This window comes from Uloborus diversus, chromosome 1 (genome assembly GCF_026930045.1).
Source record: "Uloborus diversus isolate 005 chromosome 1, Udiv.v.3.1, whole genome shotgun sequence".
Taxonomy (NCBI): Eukaryota; Metazoa; Arthropoda; class Arachnida; order Araneae; family Uloboridae; genus Uloborus; species Uloborus diversus.
Window position 1 is genome coordinate 38,636,096 of NC_072731.1, and position 23,869 is coordinate 38,659,964.

General features: G+C 32.1%; 2 protein-coding genes across 2 annotated transcripts in view; both read right to left on the reverse strand.

Annotated features, from left to right (window-relative positions):
* LOC129234375 (sodium/bile acid cotransporter 7-like) overlaps positions 1 to 15,913 on the reverse strand; it is a 64,297-nt gene extending 48,384 nt beyond the window's left edge. Inside the window, exons 1-9 of the mRNA XM_054868368.1 lie at positions 15,758 to 15,913; positions 15,450 to 15,532; positions 14,588 to 14,800; positions 12,319 to 12,357; positions 12,210 to 12,245; positions 7,459 to 7,607; positions 7,276 to 7,376; positions 5,402 to 5,527; positions 2,672 to 2,816 (exon numbers count right to left, since the gene is read on the reverse strand). Coding sequence (XP_054724343.1) covers positions 2,672 to 2,816; positions 5,402 to 5,527; positions 7,276 to 7,376; positions 7,459 to 7,607; positions 12,210 to 12,245; positions 12,319 to 12,357; positions 14,588 to 14,800; positions 15,450 to 15,532; positions 15,758 to 15,866 — 1,001 coding nt within the window. The 5' untranslated portion in view covers positions 15,867 to 15,913. The remainder of the gene's footprint in view (positions 1 to 2,671; positions 2,817 to 5,401; positions 5,528 to 7,275; positions 7,377 to 7,458; positions 7,608 to 12,209; positions 12,246 to 12,318; positions 12,358 to 14,587; positions 14,801 to 15,449; positions 15,533 to 15,757) is intronic.
* Positions 15,914 to 21,518: 5,605 nt separating this feature from the next.
* Positions 21,519 to 23,489, reverse strand: LOC129234376 (glycosylphosphatidylinositol anchor attachment 1 protein-like). Its single transcript, XM_054868369.1, has one exon. It carries the CDS (start codon positions 23,379 to 23,381, stop codon positions 21,519 to 21,521), a length of 1,863 nt encoding a protein of 620 aa, XP_054724344.1. The 5' UTR covers positions 23,382 to 23,489.
* Between the last annotated feature and the right edge of the window lie 380 nt (positions 23,490 to 23,869).

Sequence of the window (23,869 nt, forward strand, 5' to 3'; positions counted from 1 at the left end):
CCACGAGGGTAACCAGGGGTTACAGCGGTATCTCCATTATTAAAAAAAAAAAAACAGATTAAAAGTCCAGAGCACTAAAATCTGTACCTTAGAGCCAGAGGAACGTAAGTCACATCCTCATATAAATAATAGCCGATTATCAAGTAACCCGCGTGTTTCAACAATAAAACTCGCGCCACGGCATGATAATTTGATAATATGTTTTGGTAATGTTTAACACACATGGAATGAGATCAAGAAGTCTGTTGGGTTACTAACTGGACACTGCTCTCTTAATAGGTATTTTAATCTGATGGGTGTTACCGACAATCCTTCATGTAGAGGATTTCATATGGCTGATGAAAGCTCAATTCATGTGCTATGTGAATGTGACTTCTACTCTACGCAAAGATTCAAGCATTTGGGATAGCATATGTAGATCCCTGGGAACTGCCTAGAATTTCGGTCACTGGGCTCCTTTAGTAGTCTAGTACAATAGGCCTGAGGTCTCAGTGCTCGCGATCGTTTCAGGCGCTCCCCTTTTCACTTCATACTTCATCACGCATGGAAAGGCTTTATTTTGATAAGGCTGAACTCGATCCGGCAACTTAACTGTTTTACTGGTAAGAGTGTCATTTCAGGGGAATGAAGAAACGAAAAAAAGGTCAACAATGAGCGCTACCTACTGGAGCTTAGGGTTAATCCACTGGAATTAGGGTTAAAATTTCAAATATCAAAACATCATCAGACAGGCAATTGCTTTTTCAAATGTAGAAGCAATTTTCACCTGTCATACCATGACGGACAATTTTCTAGTCTTTATATATTACTAGGCAATACAATTTCTTTCGGTACCATTTACTCCTCTGTTCGTGAACCGATTTTCTTCGTTCTATTTTTGTTCAGCAGCTATTGCTAAGTTTTAGTTACATCAATAAATATTTTTGAAATCAGACACTAAATAATGGAGAAATTAATTAAAAATGCATTTTCGTTCTAAATAGCTCTTTCTGCGCGAATGGATGGCCCAATTGTTTCGAATTTGATATGGTTTGAAAGGTCTTTAAAAAATACTCCAAACAAAGAAATTGTCAGGGTGCCCAAGGTCCAATAACCTAAATCCACTAGAAAAAAATTATGTGTTTTTTGGTTAGCGAAATTCAAAATTTTTAATTTTGACTCTTTTTCATTGTTGAAATGCAATGTTGGAAGAATGACACATTAAGTTTTAATTGATATTTTAAACCTCTCTTTCTGCAAGATAAATGTATTTTAGTGCTTCGAGCTTGGTATGGTTGGAAAGCTCCTGAAAAATACTTTTAAGGACGTTTGACCCCGTTTTACGGCTCAAAAAGGCCAAGTCACTAAATTGACTAGAAAAAGAGCTAGATGAAATTATAAGTTAGCAAAAATTCATTTTTATTTACTTTTTCACGTGTCATAGTTAGGGTGAAGAAATTGCCTGATAATATTATGTGTTGCCCTTTCTAACTTGAGCGTAAAGAAATAAAATTCTTGCCTTCATTTTTGTTATTGAAGTTTTGTAGGTAACTACAGACATTTAAAATCTTTCCCTTTTTATTGTTTTCGTGACTTTAATACTTTATTTAGAGGCAGTCGGGAGTAGAGTTTGTACATTTGATACTTGGAAATTTTATTTTTCTAACACGAAAAGGTCATGCATACTTAGGTACTCAATAATATTGGATAAGTTGGCATGATTAAGCAATCTTTTTGCAAAGAATATTGTTTATACAGAAGTTTTACCTATTAACTGAATTTTGGGGCATCATTTTATTCAGGAAGCTTTCGATTTTTCTGGGATATTGGCGATTTTTATCCATTGGCATCAAATTTTTGGCACCAATGCCAGTGAGAGAATTGTTTTTGCTTTGCATATGTAAAAAAATAGTAGGGAAACATTTACTTCCACAGGGTTATCACAAAGCAGGGTGCTGCCTAAGAATGGAGTCATGCTTTAAGGTGGGGTTCATGAAATTGTAACAGTTTGTGACAAGGGGGAGGTAAGAAATGACAAAAGAGACACACAATGGGGAGAATGTGAGATAGCACGTTTTTTTTAATAAGAATGTTTATGAAAAACAGCGTTGACATGCCAAAGAGAGAAGGGGTATGGTGAAGTGTGAAACTTTGTGACAAGGGAGGGAGGGGTTCAAATATGTCGAAAAAAGGTATGACATCAGTCATTTACAGCCCTTAACCATAAACAAATCTCAAAGATAAACTTTTTAAAATTGTATTATTAGTGCGCTGTCCAGTGATTTTGAGTGGACAATATTTCATGCAGCAAGTAGGGTTGGCTCATTTGACCGTTTGAAATTTTACACTTCTAATGGCAAAGGTCCAGGTAATTTCATCAATGATAGTCCACTTTTTATTAAGAAGTTTTTTTATACAGAAGTTTTTTTATTTCGCTCTGAAAAAATGGTTTATTGTCATAGCCAACATATGCAATATATACAGTCATTTGTGCATTGTTATTTTAATATCTAATAAATAATTGTTAGTGAAAAATTATTTATGTTACAAAATACTTAAGTTAGTAAAACTTATTCAAGGATTTCTGTTTTTTTTTTTTTTTTTTTTTTTTTTTTTTTTTTTGACTATGAGACCGTTAAAAAAAAATTTTTTTGTATTAATATGTGGGGGAAAAAGGTTTACGGCACAATACCTTTTCACATTCTGCATCCATTTTTGTAGCACAGGTACTAACAGACTTCCAATTAATATTTGCATTGGATGATACACAAGTAAAGGAAACGAAACAAGAATGAAATGAGGCTCTTCTCCGTACAATATTTTGAGCATTGGAAATCCTAGAAATAAAAATTACTTTAGAAACAAATATTGGGCTTGTTATAACCCAGGTAAGGGACAAGATTTTGGTGCAAAGAAGTTGAAGTCGGAAGACAAAGACTCAAATTTCAAGAGTTGGACTCGGTTATTTTTCCTTCAAAATCTGCCATGGCTGCGGAGTTAACTGATTTAGGGGTAAAGAAGTCTGAGTCCAAGGCTACAAGATTCTTGAGAAGTCAGTATTTTTCTTTTTGACTCCACAGTCGTGGTTATAACTGTTTTAGGAAGAAAACTTCCCTTAACAAATAATGAAAATTATTTGAATTTATTGATTATAATTTATTATTTTAATCCACAGAAATTTAACAGTACAAAGTTAGATATAAACCCAAATCAAGTGTCCAGACCTGCCAACCTTTAAAAATGAAAAATCCTGCAATTTGCATGAGAAAATCCTGCAACTATTCCAACGAGTATTAAAAAATTGTGATCAACACATATTACAACAAAATTGCATTGAATACTAAGGAAGCAAATTCTGTAATATTTACCGGAGAATTTATTGAGACATCCCTAATATGATTTAATACATTCCATTGATTGTTGTTCTTATTTTAATAATATATATTTTATAACATCTTGATTAATAATAATTATGGTTATTCTAGAATAATATTTTATATACATATTTAAATAATTCTTTAATTTTTATTTAATGCATTTGCAGTGCATGATTTGGCTATTCTCAAAAACTCAGAGTCAAATTTCTGATCACAGCAGTGACCCCTTGTATGTTGTGTTCAATTAAGAACAATGTGAACAAACACACAGCTTGGATACTAGCATTGGAAGAGCTACTAGGTCGGGAAAAACTCAAAGTTTAATTATTTTTAACACTTTGTTTACTGTCCAGGTGTTTTTTTTGTGCGGATACGAGAAATAACATCTCCTTTTCCTTTATGGACTATGGAAAAATCGCAACAGCACAAAGAGCAAAACGCAAACTGTTGACCTTTTCTTGATTCTATAATGAATAGATGATCAACACTGTAAGACTTGTTAAAGATAGAATTATATTTTCTTCCAGACATCGTCAAGTTCCACCAAAATTCAAAACTTTTCCGAAGCTTTCTTAACATCCTTGCCTAAGACTCCGCAGTCGCTAATGTAAACAAAGTAGTGTTGAGTTTGGCGCCGCCACAGAGCGATCTATGACGTCATGTTGAATAGCGATCGTTAGAAGGGTAAACCAATTGCAGACTCGCGATAGGTAAAGGAAAGTCGCCATCCACAACGGGAAAAAAATTTGAATCTGTACACGTTCTTTTGATTACCGACGGAAAAATCAGACGAATTCTGGAAAAAAATCACAAAAGTCCGGTAACCCGGAAGACGCGGCAAAAATCCGGCATCACCGGGCTAAATCCGGAAAGTTGGCAAGTCAGAGTGTCATTTATAATAATCTTTGTACAGCTAAAAAAATTTAAATTAAATGAAAATCGGTCTCTTTCTCTTTTTTTTTTTTTGATGAGTTGTATGGATTAATAATCTTTTTCCAAGAGCAGAAGTTAATTAACTTATTTAGCAAGATTACTTCTTTTACAATTCTTTATGAATTTTACTACAATTAGCAAAAGAAAAAATTCATGCATTGCAAAAAGACTTTTAAAAATATCCTCATCTGTAAAATGTTTCTTTCAACTGATCAGCTGGAAAATATCTTTCGCCAATTTTATCATCTAAGGCAGCGGTTCTCAACCCATGGGCAAGGCCCATGAGTGGGCCGCGAGGAGCATGTTACTGGGCTGTGGGCACTGGTCAAGAGTCTGAACCAAGGTAAACATTCGAGGCTAATTTCCTTTTTCTGCAGTAAATTATTAGTTAGATGAAACATTACTCAAAAGCTCTTCATGGCTCATAGCCAATAAAAAATGTTTTATAATTAAGATTTTTCATATTTCATAGAAACTTTTTGCAATGGTTGCAGATGGAATCCAATGAATCAGAAACTCCTTTAAGGGAAATTGCTAAACTCGTATCAAGTTTCAACTTTAAATACTCCTCCTTTGTTGAACTATCAGATGACCTGACCGACTTTAAAATCCCTTTTCTAAAAGACATTTCAAGTAAAGTTTTTAAATAAATGTTCGGCATGACTAAATAGTGAATTACGATCTTTGAAGGGCTTTTTGACAACCAATATATTTAAACAAGACTTTTCAATTGAAGTTTTAAAAAAATATATAGAAATTCACTGAATGTGGGGAGTTATTTGAGACTAAAACTATTCAGTTCTCTCACGGATTAAAATGTGTCAAAAATCTTATTTACCTTTAACTTTAAGTAGTTTCTGGAAATTGCTACAAACTACTATATTTTTGTATTGAACTACTCACTAAACTACTTTTTTAAAAAAGTAGTACGCTACACTATAAACTACTAAAAAATGTAGCTACTACAGTAGCGTCGCTACTTTTAGCGGACTACTTCCAACCACTGCACCAAATATCGCACTAGGTCGGCAACAGGCTAAGACCTTTTACAAAGCCTTAGTAAGAATGAACCATTGATGGAAATTGAAAAAAAAAAAAAGATTCTTACTTACCTAAAGTAAGGGACTTATGAGTTGAACAATATAAAATTGCCACAACATCTGCAGAGGAATAATATGCATTCAAATAATTTGCACACAGGAATGATAAACTTAGTAAGGCTAATTGAAGAAATATAACTGAAAAAAAAATACTGGTTTTAACTTTTTATTTTTAACAAATAATATTTATTATCTACAATAGCTTAATAAATTCACACTAATACATATCAAGTCAAACGTAGAAGCTTGACTATTTCAAAAACAATCAATTCAAACATTTAAGCGTGACTATTTCAAAACAATGTCACACAAAAAAAGCTAAACTGAAAAGTAAACTCTTAAGAATTTTACTCTTATTTTTATAGGTATACTGGTCCATTCATTTTCAATGTTTTTATCATTAATTATAAATGAACTTTTGATTTTATAAACAATAATCGGTACACAATCATTTTCACCAATAAAGAATACACAAATAAATGATATTTCTTTCCAAACTTTCATAGTAGACAAAACTTTATAAATACAAGAAATAGACAACATTTTTTTCAAAAAAATTATTTGGGAACCTGTTTTTTTAAATTATTAGAAAAACATTCATTGCATTATGTGAACATTGAAAGATGAAAATTAGGGAGACCTATGTGTAAAACTAGGGAGACCGTATAAATAAATTTAGCAACAAAAGTTTCAGGCAAAAGGGATTTTTCAAACATGAGTAAGCATTTCTTACATTGAGCCCATACAGGACTCAAAATTTGGAAATTGAGGCTACTATCTCTGCTTTTTGAACTTAAAAATATAATAATCTAGAGTTTTTAGGTTTTAACAAGCACATTTTAAAAGAGACAGGTTTCTTTTCACTTACAACTGATAATAATGCTCCTTGCATTAGGTAAAAATTTAGAAAGCTCAAAGAAAAATTGGGAACATGTTACTGCACGTTTTGAAAAAAAAAAAAAAAAGAGCTTTCATAAGAAGAAAAACAAATGTTTCAAAAATGATCGGGCCTTTATAATTTTCATACTTATAAAAAAAAAGGTTTCGTTTTGAAAATTACGATCAATTTACTACAAGGATTTTTCTCAAAATTATAATCACTAAAAAATCCCTTTTTTGGGGGATTTTAGTTGTTTTGATGAAAATTCGGCAGATATTTACTTTATTAGAGAGTTCAAGAGAAATCATGAAAAATCAGGGGAGGGAAGGAGTTGGCAGCTATGCCAGTACAGTAAAATCCATCTTATGCGGACAATAACGGGACAATTTATTTTGTCGCAATAGAGAGGTGTCCGAAGGACAGGGGTTTAATAATGTTATTTGCATTGGAACTGGGGAATTAAAAATTGTCGGAGAGGACAGGGGTGTCCGTTAGGAGGGGTTTTACTGTATTACTTTTCAGTCATATGGGTGAGCAGCGCCTGGGATTTGTCAGATCAAGAGCAGATTTACAAGTTTGGAAGTACATCGCACTGCATTTTTGGGGTCCCTTTGCCATTATCGGAACAATGAAAAACATTTATTATGAGCATTTTTGTAACACTTATGGGGCCCCTATGGTGATGAGGGCCCTTCGCAATTGAGACACTTAGGACATGGTAAATCCGCCAATGTGTCAGACCCTGCTTATGAGTATATTTTATTCATGGTCAATTTACCTTAACATAGTAATTCTTTAAAGTGAAATTTAATGCATATATTTAAAATAAAAATGTGACAATTCAACCAAGGTAAATGCAAAACTTTTTGTTTTATCTGATTATTTAAAGTAAAATGTAAGAATCAACATTTTAAATCACTCAAATTGGACGTAACATGCATAGTTGTAATTGGATATTAGTAAATGAGATAAAGGTAAATCAAAGTATTAATATTTGTATTCATACCAGTAACAGAGGTAACTAAAACTGTTGAAGCAGTAAAAACAGGGTCATGCTTTGAGAAGGTTTCACAAAATGTGGTGTATATAATTAGAAGCAACATAAAGCTGAAAGATATCGAAAGTATTACTTTTCTTCAAAATTAATACCAACAAAGATTGTGTACAGAAAATGTTTACAGAAGCTTACCTTCCTAACATAGATAACTCTTTTTTATGTTTTGAAACATAACGGACAAGAAAGGGTCTGGAACATTGGCCAATCACAACTGGAAGTACTACAGTGAAACTTAATTGAAAAATAGCATTCCATATAGGCACTTCACTTTCATTACTAAACTATAAATAAGCAAACTGAAATGACTACCTTTATGCTTGCAGTGCAAAAATTGAAAGTTTTATGTTTGACATAATTTGCAATGAAAATTGCATACAAGTGTTTTAGAGTTAGAAGTACTATAAAAAAGTCTAAGAAAATGATACTATATAAGAAAATAATTGCTGTTCTTTCCACATAGTTTCCTTTTCCCACAGCATTCACTCAAAAAAGCTGTGCAATTGTGCATGTTATTTTCATAGCCAATTTGCACCAAACAAAATTTGATGCATCAATGTACAAAAATGAATAGTAAAATTATTGATATAAAACAATAAATTTTCTTTAATGAATTCTAAGCGTTGTGAATGATCAAAATTATTTTTGGGAATATTCATGACAATAAAATGTCACTGAATCAAATAAATAACAAAAGAATCAAATCATTTCAGAAAAATTAATTTGACACAGGATCATCTCTTCATATTGACAATAAATAGTAGAAACATTTTAGAACCAAATATATAAATAAATAGGTGATGAAGCTTTTACCTATTATTTTGACTGGTCTCAACATTTTTCTTCCAAATAATGCTTGCTGTGTTTCCTAAAATTTTTTTGGGCATGACCCACCATCAGAATATGAATGCTGCCCTATGGTGTCAAAAATTCATGACTCAAAACACAAATGCATTTCTCCCAGAAATTTGTTTTAAAAAAACAATGCTGCTAAAAACATATGTGATTTTTGTGGCTTTAATTAGTTCCTTTTATCAACATTTGCAATAAAGGCAACAGGTTCACTATTTCCAACTTTTCCAGGCAGGTGTAAAGAATATATACCCGGTCCGGATCTGCGTACCCTTGCCTGTGTGGAGGGGCCCTACAAATTTTGCTGCAGGGAGGACCAAAACTTATACATCGAGGCCTGATACATATTCAATGTGAACTTATAGCTGCCGACATGCCAACTTAAAAAATCTTACAATGTACGCGGTGGCTATATTTCTATGCTTTTTTGACCATTGTACAGCAAAGTATTAAAATTTAAAGTATGATAGTATTTCAAATCCTTACCTTTACCTGATCTGTGCTTTTATAAGCAAAAAATAAATAAATAAATAAATTTAAAAATAAGTCAATAAATAAACTTTTATTTCTTTGAACTTAAACTTTAAGAAGTTGCTGACTTCACAGCTTTCAAAAATTGTCTATCAAACTCTTGTTCAAAACAAGTTCAAAACTTGTTCAAAACAAGTTTTTCTGTAAGTTCTAACAGATTAAAATGTTCTTAATGCTGTTATCCGATAAAGAAAAACGCAGCTCTGTCTAGTCCTACTTAAATGAATAGCAAACTTTAGAACACCACGTGCAATTTATTCTCATAACAAACACATCACTGAGCAAGATAATAGCGAAACAAAATGCGTCAGAGGCACTAAAATCCTAAAAATTGTACAAATCTGCCATAAAACTGTACAATCATACAAACCGTCCGAAAATCTTACAATGTACGGTTAAATCATACAAGTTGGATGCTATGTAAACTATATCAAAAAACAGCAAAACCATGCTCACTAATACGTAAATAGATTAATTTTGAAAAGCTAGGGTGGGCTCCCCCCCCATGCCACCCTGAAAGGCAACCATTTTATGTGTGATCAAAATATTTAAGAGAGTTCTCCTCAACATGCATCTTAGATAGGAGTGCCCCCCCCCATGAATTAGAAGGCCTCCCCCCTCAAGCATGGGCGGATTTATGGGGGGCAGAGGGGGCAATGCCCCCCCCCCCAATTTTGGGAGGACTTTATATAGTAACAACACATCTTCCAAAAATTTAAAAAAATATTTTTTTTTTCTTTTTTGAATAGTTCAGAAGTGCATGGGTGGATTTATAGGGGAGCATAGGGGGCGATGCCCCCCAGTTTTGGGAGGACTTTGTATAGTAACAACACATCTTCTTCCAAAATCTTAAAACAAAAAAATCATGACTTTTTCTTTTTTGATTAGTTCAATGAAAATGAAGAGAAAAGCAAATGTCCTTTTCTGATGGGAGAAAAGAAAAGGGGGGGGGGGGGGAACGATCATTAAATACAAATAGTACAGCTGTCACTGAGGTGCTGAAAATGTGTCTAAATTCACTGTTTTGGACTGAAAACTATTTGGGCAAGTATATGCATGAAAATATAGGCTACACGAACTGTACATTAAGCTGCATCACTTTACAATTGACGATTCTTTTAACAAATTAGAACCTAAAGCAAAGGGGAACCCCCCCCCCCCCCATTTGCGCTAACAGAAAGATCTACTCGTTATGATTTGTGTCCACATTTCAAGTATATTTATGCATAATATTTATGTTCTTAGTAGATTAATTATCTTTCTGAAAAATTCTAAAAAACAAAAAACAGTTTTTTTTCCCTTCTCTCTCTCTCTCTTTTTTTAAGAGAGAGAGAGAGAGAGAGAAAATAAATACTATCGCAAACTGAATAAATTTCAGTTATCTGAGTATTCTGATTAAATGAATCTTTTTTCTTAGAGGGAGAGTACAATTTTACATACTTCATAAATACTGTTTAAAAAGTAAGGCAAGTCATAATCATCCAAGTCTAAGTGATTCAGACCTTGTCATTATTGAAATCTAAATAATTGAGTCATCAAAAGTTTTTAAAAAATTTACTGAAATTTTATAAAAGTCTATAAAAACCTAACAAAGATTGGTAAAATCGTAAAAATTATTTAACCGTAAAAACTGACGAATTTTTGTAAAAATTACAAACAAATCAAGCAAAAATTTGCAGGTAAGAGTGAATTACAAACAGGACCGAATTTGCCTATTATAAGGTAAACAAGCTATTGCGTAGGGGCCCTGCTTTGAAGTGGGTCTCTAACTCCCCCCCAAAAAAAGAAAAAAAATCCTTATTTGTTCCTTAAAAAATGGAAATTGCTTGAAAAACTAATTTCATTTTTAAATGCTTGAAAACCTTGAATATTTGGAAATGTGTGGCTACAAACCTTAAATTTTAAAACTTCTAACAAATGGTAGAGGGGGAGGAATGCCAAAATATGTCAAATTCATTTCCTTGCCACATCCTGTATTTAAAATGTAAAAATCATGGTTCTCACGTTTGTAACATATTATTTGAAATAAATTTTTGTGACTCACATGTTTCATATCTTGCTATTTATTCAATCCCGAATGCAGTATTTTGGAAATTCTTTTGCATTGATTGTTTTTATCTTACTTCTTCTGCATATTGTCTATCTGTTCAGCACAGGAAAAAATATGCACTACTGTCTGATCTCGAAAGCCGCGACTAGCACCGTTGAACGGTTCTATTTTAAAAAGGGGTGACAGCTTGTTGAAGAGAATGCACCAACATTTCTAATAAACGAATCCAACGGAAAACAAAAAACAAAAAAATCCCCCTCACATTCGTTATCTTTCTTATCAATATCTCCCCTGTTTTGATAAAATCAGAAGCGACCTGACGCATGCGCAAATTTGAGGAAGGTTGCGGTTTAAAATGTCAAACAGTACTTCTATTTCTTTTCGTTTTCTGCCCCACTTGCAACTGAAGAAAAGTTGTTCTCATGAGAAATCTTATAGTTTCTTTTTTCTTTTGAATTTGAAATAGCTATTTCTCACAAAGTTAGAACAGTACTGTAAAAATTTACAATCAAGTACTAAAATATCAGAGACTGGAAAGTACAAATGAAGTGCGTTAAATAATTTTATTTATTCTAGAGTCCTTGAAAATAATTAGATAAGTCTTTGAAAATCCTAAGCAAAGTACTCCAATTACTTCTACTGCATAATGTTAATCTGTTTAGCCGGGGGGGGGGGGGGGGGCATGATACACTACCTCTATTCTTTTTCATTTTCTGCACTAATAAAAAAAAAGTTGTAGTAATGAGAAATCTATAGTTTATTTTTTCTTTCAAACTTAAAATGGCTGTTTCTTACAAAGTTTGAACAATACTGTATAACTGTATAATCTAGTTATCAATTTCTATGTCTATCCAATTAACCTTTATAAGGCTTCAAAATGCAGAATTTTTATCCATTTTACAAAATTTCCTCTGTGGGAGAAACCCCCAGCCCCCTAAAATTGGAGCCCTGCGTCACTCTCTTGATACCAGCTCCCTCTCTTAAGGTCAATTCAAAAAGGACAGCATAAAAACACGCATTAATGAAAACGGCACACAAAAAAAAAAAAAAGCATGGACTTATGCATCACAGGAAACAGACAAAAACATGAGAGTGGGAAACAATAAAAATGTTGCTAAAAAGGAAAAAAAAAATCATGCCCCCCCAGGAACTCGGTCCTAAATCCGCCTATGCCCTCAAGAAAGGAGAAAAATACCTCTTAAAACAACCCACCCTCTAAAAATTTTAATGGCATTGTCTGTGTCCCCCCCCCCCCCATGAAGGGAACCCGATGTCTTAAAGAATAATGTTATGCCCTTAGCCCATAGAACACATGCTGATTATAAAGCACATTTTGAAGTAAAGCACTTCTTATAGATCATGAAATATGGCAAAATGGTATGGTAAAGGAATTTCCTAAACAGAAAGCATTAAAAAAAAAGACACCATGGGAAAAAAAAAACTGAAAACTTACAAACAGGTATAGAAGGGCAGGTGTAACAAAAATCCCCTGCAAAAAGAACATAACTTAGGTGTTGGAAAACTATATCACATACTAAAAAGAAAAATAATCACATACTTACAAGAAAGCTACCAAATGCAGAGTTAAACACAGCTGCTGCCTTAAAAAGAATTTTAAAAAATTATTTAATGATGGAATTAATACACATACACAGACTTTTTTTCAGCAATTTTCAGTCTAAAAACAATGAAAACAAAAATTTTGCAAAGTTGATTCACATTATTTATTTATTCATTTATTTTTATCACTGTAACCCAAATGAATCTTTGCGAGGGTAACTAATGTGCAACGTACGTTATACAGAACTTAACTGTATTAAAACTATCATTGCTTTGACTGCTCCTAGCTAGTGTTTTATCCAATAAGGATGCACATACATAAAATACTCATTTAGTTTTAATTAGTAAATTTATTGCTTGCAAGGATCCAGAGATACTTATGAATCCTTCTTCCCTTTAAGGAACCAAATATGGCCTAAAACCGCAGTTTATGGAATCACAAATTCCCTTAGGATCATCCATTTGTGACCAAATATATAGTGCACCTTTATTCCCCCTTCCAAAGCTAGAAGCCTGATCTGCCCTTGAATTACTTATTTTATTCCTCACATATTCGTCAGTAACTGAAGTAAAATGCACATCAAGTCTTTTCTACCACTAAAAAACATTATGCTTTGTATTACAATGTTTTTGGGAAGACAGAAATTGCCGGATGGTAGTTCAAAACAAGAAGTTCCGTCTAGAAATAAACAAGTCTACTTTCCCACATACCAATATCTACTTTCTAGTATCTGATCAATATTCTTAAAAATAGATTTCTAGGAATAAAATATGCCTTAAAGAACTAGGTGCATAAAAATATATAAAAAATAAAAATAAAGAAACGAACAAATAAAATAGCAGCACCTTTTAAACAAAGCAGCTAATACACTTTTTCCATCAAAAAAAATCTTTAACCGCTTTCAAAAAGAAAAAAAAAGAAAAATAATAAGCTCATTAAAAGAAATACATCATATTAATGAAAAAAATTGTTTGTTTTTCCCCTGTTGCCAAAAAATTATTTTTTAGATGAATTTATGTACTTTCAAAAAGAAATAAAAACAATAAAATGTTCACTTATCAAAATAATTTTCATTGTCAAAAAAAAAAAAAAAAAATCAACACATATCTTTATATCAAAACATAAAGGACTCCGAATTTATCCACCAAAAACTGAATACATAAATTAAAACTTTAGAGTGAAAATAAAAACAAAATGAAGAATAATTATTTCTCGGTAAAAACCATGGCTGCGAAGTTGGAGTCGGACTTATTTTGGGATAAAGGAGCCGGAGTCGGTCATTTTTCCTCCGTGTATAAATTTTTGCCAAAGCTACAAGATCAGAGTCAAAGTCGGGGAGTTGGTGTCCAACTAATTTTCAGGCACAGGAGTTGGAGTCGGGAGTTGTTCGTCAAGAGCTATTTCCAACAAAAGTTGTTTGAAGTAAATTCGCCTTCAAGTACGGAACCTACATTGACTTTCAGTTTCCCCGTAGGCGCTAATGTTAAGGGATTTGAACTGTTCAAAATTGAACGGAAAATTGTTCAAATCAAAAAGATACTTTTTATACATGTTCTTCATCAAAAGCTTTTTCTTACAAAGTGTTTTGAAGCAAATTTTCCTCTTAAGTTTGGGATTGCCTTGAATTTTCACCGTAGGCACTAATGTTAAAATTTTTTTGAACTGTTCAAAATTGAACAAAAGAATGTTCAAATCAAAAAGTGAAACATAGGAATGAGCTGTCCTTGCCAAGATCTTTCAAACAGAAAAAAATTTGTTCAAATAGGACTATTCACTCAAAAGTTATTGAAGAGGAGGGGACAGACAGACATTTTTCCCCATTTCAATACCCTACTTTCCATTTTTTAATTTTTCGATATTTATTTAATTATTTTATTCATTTTTGACTTTTTTTGTTTTTTGCAATATTTTAAAGATGCATAAAGCCTTCTTTCATGCATTTTTTTCTTTCTCCGACTTTTACTGGGAAAGTAGATTAAAAAGCATGATTTTGTCCTAAATATTATGTAATAATACACAAAAGTTTGCATTTTGTAATGGGTATTCAAAATATTAAACTTAAAATTTTGCAAGTAGTGTAGAACGTAGAAAATTTGAGCTAATTGAGACCATGAATACTGAATTTTCGAAAATAACCAAGAAAATACCATTTAAGATAATAATATACCATTGAACAAAAAAAAAGTGGTTTTACAATATGTATGTACACAAAAAAAACGAACTTTGGAACTTAGCAAGTAAGACACCTGAATGTACAAAAAGGCACTTACTTCATTTCCTCCAACTGTTTTAGTTAACAAGACGGCCGATGAAACAGGTGGTGGCATACAACTTACTGCTATGAAGCCAACTAATAAGTCAGGATTAGGATAAAATTGACCTAAGAGTTGCACTAAAATTTGGACTATTAGAGGAACAAAAATTAGGGAGTACAATTGTATGAAAATATGGACTCTGTATTGACATGCTGCAGCTAACAATTCCTAAAAATATAAATCCACTCATGATTTTTAGCTGTGATAAACAAAATTAAACAAAAATATAATAGATTCATATATTTTCTGAGTTTTAAAGCAGTCTACTGTTTACGAAATAAAGAAATACAGTATAACTTCCATTTAACGATACCCGATTTAATGATTTCCTCAATTTAAGGGTACATTTCAAAGGTCTGGATTTGACTGCATTGAATGTCTATGCTCCTTGATTTAACGATTTCCTTAATTTAACAATAACTTTTTCCTGTTCCTTGACAATCATTAAATCGAGGTTATACTGTATCTTTGTGCAAAAAAATAAAAGAAAATATTACAAAGTAATATCTGCAAAGTAATATTTGGAACCCAAATTTGCAAAGAACTGCATAAGCGTGTTTCGAGTCAACAAAAAACTCCTTTTTTCAATGCAAAAGATGCAAGTTTATGGAAGAAAAGACATCTAATAAGAGTCTTTTGTTTGTCCTAATGATTAAAATTAAAAATGTTGTAATTACTGAAACTTGATCTGCATGTGAAAGTGCATTATTTAGAAATTTCACATTAGCTTCTGACATTGGTAACTTCCTTATTAATGTTGGAAAAAAATGTAGAACATTCTTGTAATTACAAAATGTTATTGAATAAATTCACTTACGTTTGATTTCAAAGAAATTCCACTAATAAAAAAAATTATAACAACAGCAAAATACTTTACAGTGATTTCTGGCTTTAATATTCCTGAAAAAAAAAGTAAAACAATATAACAATTAATAATAATTTAAAAGAATGAACTTCTAAGTCAACAATTCAAGAAAATATAAATAAAAATTTTAATACTTAAATAATGTTTTAAAATTTCTCGCAAAGTAGTATTAAAAGTGTTTACTATGTTGATATTTTTTATGACTCATTAATGGATTGATAAACAAAAAATAACCAACGTGGTTCAATAGAATATTTTACCTCCTTTGGCTCCAATTTCGGGACATAAATATGCCAAGAGAATGGACGTGAATATTAGCCAAAGAAAGGGTTTATTTGCAAATCTGATGAGCTTATGAAGTATCATCATTTGTAAGACTCAAAATGAAAATTCAAGCCTTATTTCACTCATCTCCAGGTTTACTATAAAGGAGCAAAATCAATTTAAAAACATGAAATGAAATATACATCTAAAAAATCTAGTTACGCACAAGCATAATAAAATTTTATGAAGATTTTAGACTTCACGAATAAATGAAACATAATGAAACACATAACTGAAGCAAAGTAAATTGTTGAAAAAACAAAACAGAGTTTAGTTTTAAAGCTATGATCAGAGCAATTTATTCAATCAATATATAACAGAAAAACTGTTTGTAGTAAAAAAAAAAAAGTTTTTGCAGTGTTTGAAGAAAAGCGTTTTGGATTCCATACTAACCTGTAGGAAAATATTGGAATTTGACGTTTTTTTCATGCTTTATTTTCAGCAGAAACCGTATGAGCAAGCTCAAGAATGATAGATGACAAATATGAAAAGAAATGACATTTTACTTTTGCATGGCAGTATACTTTAGATGTAGGATTATAAACAGACATTGAAAACAAAGAATAAGAAGCAAGAAATTAAAGATGTGAAACAAAAGAGAGAAAATATAAATTAGAAAGGTGAAAGGAAAAAAAGGGCTTTCAGATTTCGGGGGGGGGGGGATTGACATGCAGGAAAAATTATTTACAAGTTGTCTGCTTTTCTACTTTACTTACTTGTTCCATTTATACAAATGGATGGATACCTGGCTATAAATGTTCTGTTACCTTGGTGTCACGTCCACTTACAGCTTTCCTGTTTTATATTTGTACGCCCCTAAAACAGATGTTCGGTAGCTTTTCTTTTTTTGAGTCTGCATTATTTATGTTGTGCATTCACATTAATCAAATTGTAGTACAAATAATTTTGATCCCATTTTCAAGTATAAGTTTACTCACATTGATGCATTTTTAATTTGATAAAACAATTGAGATCAACTATTGAGATAAAATGTTCATATTTTAATTTTAAAAAAAAATTGAAAAAATACTACTTATTTTTAAACATTTCAACACAAAAGAAAATAATGAATTAACTACTCTTTATATATATATATATATCTCTATATATATCTCTATATATATATATATATATATATATATATCTATATATATATATATATATATATATATATATATATATATATATATATATATATATATATATATATATATATATATTGTTATATATATATATATATATATATATATTTTTTTTTTTTTGAAATCAATGTGAGTGAATGAAAACATATAATTCCCATAAAAAGATAACAGTATTTACATTGAACTCGGATCCAGAGGGGGCACAAAGAACCCCTTTAAGTGACCAAATATCACCTGAAACTGCACTTTGGGCACTTGCATTTCAAAATTCAGCTCAAAACTCCATCAAATATGTTGCTTATATGTATAAAGAGCACAATGTTGTTCCTCTCCCAGGAGTGCCCATGAGGAGGGAGAGAGGTGTCATGCAAGAGCGCAAGTGGACTCAAGTAAAATTTTCTCAAGACTGAAATTTTCGGAAGGTTGCCCCCCCCCCCCTCACACCTGTAAAATTCTTCAAATATGACAAAATTTTCGGAAATGGCGGATAACAAACACCCCTGGTGTCATTGCACAACGTGTGCCATTGAAATTTATAGGCTATCAATTTCTTTAGATTTGAAACTTTTTGGGTTGATTTTACAGGATTTTTGTCTCATTTTGGCAGGTGTTGCTCCATAGCATTTGAGGGGGGGGGGGGCAGCCAAAGCCATCATCCTTGTGGTGATGGTCACCCTGCCCACTCCCCATAGAAGAAAGTTGAAATGAAGGTCCTTTCAATACCATAATTATTCTCCAGTCAATAAAAATGAAAGCTAAATCTCCAATTTACATTTAGATTTCTTCTAAATCATATACATCACAAAAACAGTACAAAGCACAATACTTTATTACAACTAAAAACAACGTATGTTTCAGTTTCATAATATACAATACAATATTTTCTACTATCACACAGAAACAGAAAGCATATTCATTTGCTATAAAATATAACCTGATTTTTAAAAAGGTGAACATTTACATTATATACCAGGGATTCCCAAACTTTTCCGACTCATGGCACCCGTTGAAGAATTAGAATTTTCTCTCACGGCACGCTACACTATCTCTGTCACACATATATATTGATACCATGGACACCTTGTGGCATCTCTCAAGCTCTTCCTATGGGACCCCAGGGTGTCGGAGCACTCAGTTTGAGAGCCCCATAATATACCATAAATAATGATTTCATTTGATCTGAAAATATGTACACGAAAATCCTGTGTATTAGAACTTTTAAGTAGCTACATACATTTTCGTAATAAATCTTACATGGCTCAAAAAACAGATACATTTGAGATGCTATACGACACTGAAGTAGATATTACACTGAAAATTGGAACTTTAATATACCGTATATACTCACATATAAGTCGATCTCGCGTATAAGTCGATCCCCTACTTTAAGGAAAAAATCGAAAACCCTTGTATAAGTAAAATCCCTACTTTCTGAAAAATTTAGGAAAATTTCTGAAAAAGTTTTGCCGCTAATTTTGAATATAAACGTTATAAAAAGAAGGAAAATGAAATTTAATAAATATTTTTATGTTAAAAAACGTCCGATTGTTATTCTTTTGCACAAAAGGGTTCACTTCTGCTATCTGGATTTTTGTAATAGGTTCGATTTTGATGTTACGATTTTTGTTACTTGTTTGCTTGTATTTTGGAGAAAATCAATAAAATTCTGTGCTGTAGCCATATTACATTTTTTCTTTAATGAGCATTAATTCGAGACTATTGCAGGGTTCATACATTTCTGGTTTTAAAAAAATCCGACTTTTCCAGGTTCTTTTTTTAGAAAATTCCAGGTTACGAGCTTAATTCAAAATTTAAGTTTAAATAGCAATATTTTCAAAATAATTAAAATTTATTTAAAGTAGCAATGCGGAAAAACTGAAACTTCTCCCCTTTGATTTAAAAAATTAAAAAAAAAACTTGGATTTTTTTTTCTTATTCAAAATTTTAAGATTTTTTAAACATTTTGTTCAAAATCATTTTAATTTGTTTACTATTTGTTGAAAACAGAGTACTTTCAACTTATTTTAGCGTTTCTTTGATATCACGTGTCATGCGTAATATTATAGCGTTTTGCTGTAATCACACAGCAATCTTTTAGCATCCGCTTTTGGTTTACAATACTTCTTTTTATTTTCTTATTAGTATATAACACAAAACATATTGAGCAAAATGCAAAGATTACTTTCAGTATGAATATGATTAACATGTTGCATAGATCGGCATACCATATAATGAATAATAACAAAAATCATCATCTGCTGATTCATAGGCTAATGCCAATAATCTTTTTTTTTTCCTTTCGCATATTAAAGGATAATAGCATACAAAAATCATTGAAAAAAAAAATGTTTTTATAAATAATTTTTCAGTTTTGGCAGTCAGCCCAAAATTTTCGAATCAGAAACCACTCTGGGGGAGCTAAACTCTTGAATTTAATTATTTCCTTTTCCATTAAAAAAGTTTAACGTAACGTTCAACAATAAAATATTACAATATATAGCTATCGGTACAATATCTGAAAAAAAGTTAGGTATTTTTAATCTATTTTTGCATTGTGTAATCTCGTGCAAGGTATGTGTTGTCATCCAAGTGAAAATGTTTCCGGGTGATTATCAGCTGCATTTTGCTTGAAGGTAATCATACTTTAAAGGTCTTTGAATACAACTTGATACTATGGTTTGATTCTTGAGATATAGTTGAGTACCAGAAACTTCAGGCTAATATTGCTAAGCTGAATGATTTCATGTGATGCAGTAATATCCTGGAAAATAATTTTTCTTCTTCCTCTATCCATTTTTTATTGCCAGCGTCATTTTGTCTCAATATTTTTCATGAAACATTGATAAAATTGAAGATTAGATCACATAGAACAAAATTCCTTTGGGGAAAAAAATTTTTGGAGCCCATTTGGAAATTCCCCGACTTTTCCCTAACATTTTTGACTATGTCATTTTCCCCGACAATTCCAGTTTTTCCCGGAGCGTACCAACCCAGCTATCGGAAAAATTAATGAATACAGAGATTCCCACACTTTTCGTGTAGTCAGCCATTTACTGTAATTATTTAGTCTTTATTTCACATTCAGACCATGCAAACTTATAGCAGAATGTGTAAGCATTTACTTCTATAACATCTGCTTAAAATGGTTGGACTAAAATCGAGAAAATGTTCACGTTTTCCAGTGGGTTTTTTCCCCCAAGAATTGTTCTGAGAAAATTTTCGGAAGCCCTGTCCCATGTATAAGTTGACCACCTAACTTTTAACCACATTTTTTGTACTAAATTTCTCGACTTATATGCAAGTATGTATGGTAGAACAAAATAAAAAAAATATTAAATCAATTGGTTCAGATTTTTTACAAATAATAAACATATAATAGTAAGAATTTTAGGAACAAAAAAAAGTTAGAAAAACATAAGGAGCATTTTAAAATGCATTAAAGAAGGTTTAATATCTCTTTAAAAAATATAGGGAAAAACTTATGTGGACAATTAATTAATTATTTCAATATTGCAAAATACCAACAGCCCAGAAAAGACACCCAGAGAAGGCAATTTCAACATTGTTAATGACTTATCAGTCACGAATAGTTAATAATCTAGCTGAAGGCAGATGTTCTCTCTTTGAAGCTGAGATTGTCAATAAACTGGTAGCAAAAACTAATTTAGCACACCAGCAATGGTGCCGTTTAACTTGAAAATGAAGGGAAAAACTCAGGTAATAAGCAGTAAGTACCCCTTAAGCCAGGGCAAAGTTAGAACTGCATGCAATTTACCAACAGCACGGTTTTCCATCCAGAGATTGCAGTTTTATACTTGTGCAGCCTCTTGGTATCCTAACTAAACTGTCAGTATTTTGCATGCAGTTTTTTCTTAGCCCAGGCTTAAAGGTAGTAAATTAATGCTTATTTTAATATGTATTGAAAAATTTAAAGTTAATGTTAACCCTTTGTGTCTAATAACTTTTTGTGAAATTGCATTATAGGGCTCAAATTTTTATTTGCAAGATACTGACCCGACCAAAACACTTCATTCACATGTTTTATTTTTTGATTAGAACACCTTTTCACTGAAAGATAAATAATTTGAAACATGTTAGCAGTACAGCTAAAATTGAAATTTAAGTCCAATAAAAATCCTCTTCTAACAGGTAGATTTGCTTCAAATAAACTTTAGCTGAAAGGTCTTTTTATAAAGAAAATGTTTTTAAAAAAAAATGATTTTTTCTTTTAAACCCCTTATAAGAGGAATGCGACCCACCTCTCAAAAGGTGTTCAAGTTTTAAAAGATCAAGTAAATGTAATTTGCTCAGAAAAAAAGATAGAGGGGGAGGGGGGAGAGAAAATGTTTAGGCAATTATACATTATTTCTTATTTTTAATTAGTAGAATATGTTTATTTGAATACATTATGAAGTAATTTTTATGCACTAAGATTTCACCTAAAACATTTTATGAATTCTTAAATTTCAGTTATAATCTAATTTTATTTTGATTTAAACAAGACTCTATAGGTAGAATTTATAAATCAAGCTTGTTTCTAGATTTCATTTAAAATTCAACATTTAACTTTTGAGGATTTTAAATGCCACAAACTAAACCATATCGGTAAAATAACAACTGTAACAATTTTATAATACCAGTTTCCAAAAAAGTAAGAATCTTCAATGGCAAACAAAATTATTTTCTTGTGGCCTTTCATAGATCTCGATAAGTGATTCATTACGGGAATATCAGAATCAAGCATATAAGATTGTATTAAAACAATTAAAAATGTAAAAACAAATGGATTAATCAGCAACAAGTAAAAATACTGCAAAAATGAAAATTTCCCACGATACTGCAGGCTAATGCTAATTGGGACATACAATATTGTGAGGATTAAAGCTAATGAAATGTTCACCAAAGCTAATGTAAACAAAAAACCTCCTAATGCTAATAAGAGAAGATGCATTCTGTAAGAAAAATCAGATTCAGAAATTTGAGATCTGCTGGTAAAAGTACTAATCATAAGCCACATACAAATTACAGCTGCATGTGTTGCATATATTAAGTCCTCAGTTCCAAAGTGAATCAAGTCTTTGATATAATCCAAATACATCGGGACACAGTACAGAAATGTACCAAAAAAAACATGCAAAATTATGTCATAAGCTGACCAATAATTAATATTGGAGACAAGGTTTTGGAACTCTAGCTTAGGGTCAGATGACTGGAGGCTAATGTATAAGTACAAGGCTTTGATTAGAACGGGAATGGCGATCAATGCAAATGGCGGCATGTAAACTCCAATTGATATATAATTCCTAGTGCTTGGCAGTAGATAAAAGAAAAATGATTGATGGAATTTCTCCAATAAGTTATTCAAGCTTCTAATGATGCCTTCCAGAACACGACCCATCTGGATTAAAGTTACTGATCCTTGATCTGTTCTCTTGCTTTCAATCGATTTCAAAGACACAGCTTGGATGCCATATCGAAGAAATAATCCATGTCCCCCATTAGGTAAACCTGTAGCTTGCATCAATATCATATGTAGCATGGTTGAAAAGTTATTTTCCCAGCTCTCCCATGTGAGAGTATTGGGAGGGTAAAAATTAAACCGTTCATGAAAGCTGGTCACAACCTGTTCCCGTGTGCACAATTCAACAGCCAAATTGACAAGATCTAAATTCGGTAACTGACCATGTAAGCCCTCAATTTTCACATCTATGTGTGAAAAACGGTCACTACTGATCTCGAGATTGATTGCCCCTTGTATGAGACCGCTCGTACCCTTTAGTTTTTCATTAATGATAAAGTCAGAAGTAGAAATGCCATGGTAGGCGTCCAACCAAGCTTGAAAACCAATCATTTCATGCTCAGTGATGAGAAATATGATATCTTTACTCCAATATGCATGTCGTCTGAAAGTTTGAGCTAGTGCAATCATAAGTGCTATCGAAGGTAAAGAGTTATCATGTACACTTGACAAGTCGCGGTATGGAGTGGATATGATGATGGCTTCGGTGCTTGCAGCTTTGGGAGCTCGCAAGATAGCATAAATATTTTTTCCATTAAAAATGGATTTGGCTCCAAACGGGTATTGTACCGAAAAATTATGTTCGTACACATCTAATCCTATTTGCCTAAATTGCCCTTGTATCCAAGCCGAAGGCAGTGCAGAAGGACGTGAAGAAGATTCTTCTCTTAAGCTTTCTAAGAGACGTTTAAGAAAAGAGCCTGGATTAAATTCTCTAACCACAACACCGGGGAGCAACGCATTTTCCGAAAAATAAGTTTTGTTGTTGAAAACGTCGGATGCTAAGAGACTGAACCATATAATTCCAGCAATAAAACTTAATACGATGATCTTTTGCGAGTGAAGTGTTAGTAAGGTACTTAATTTTTCAGTGCTTTTAGGATTGCTCAAAATACCCATGTTTTGTTTGAACCTAAAGCCAAATAACACACACAATTTTTCTTTTTCAAATAGTTCTTAATAACTGTAGATAATAAATCAACCAATTAACAGTAAAACAGAACTACTCTTACCGGCCAAAAAACAACCAGGGAGGCTAAAAGAAGGAGCCTCATCTCCTTTGGCAGCGGGGCGAAAAAGTGACCGGATTATTCCATCGCCAATGGTGGCGCTAGTGGTCCATCTCTCGCAGTTCGCTCGCCTGATTTAACCGACCCCGAGTATTCGACTGGGTGGATGCCGGCAGTTAGCTAGTTTGGGGCCATTGATACGAAAAATTTGTTGCAACTCAATAATATCGCGCGGTCAGCACGATGGACCTAAAATTACTTTCTTTCTTATATTTGTTCTAGAATTTAGACATTAATTCTGTGTGTCCTCGATCTTCTTTCTCCTTAGTTCTTTTACTCCAATTAATTTATGCAGTAACTTCGATCAACCCTCTCCCC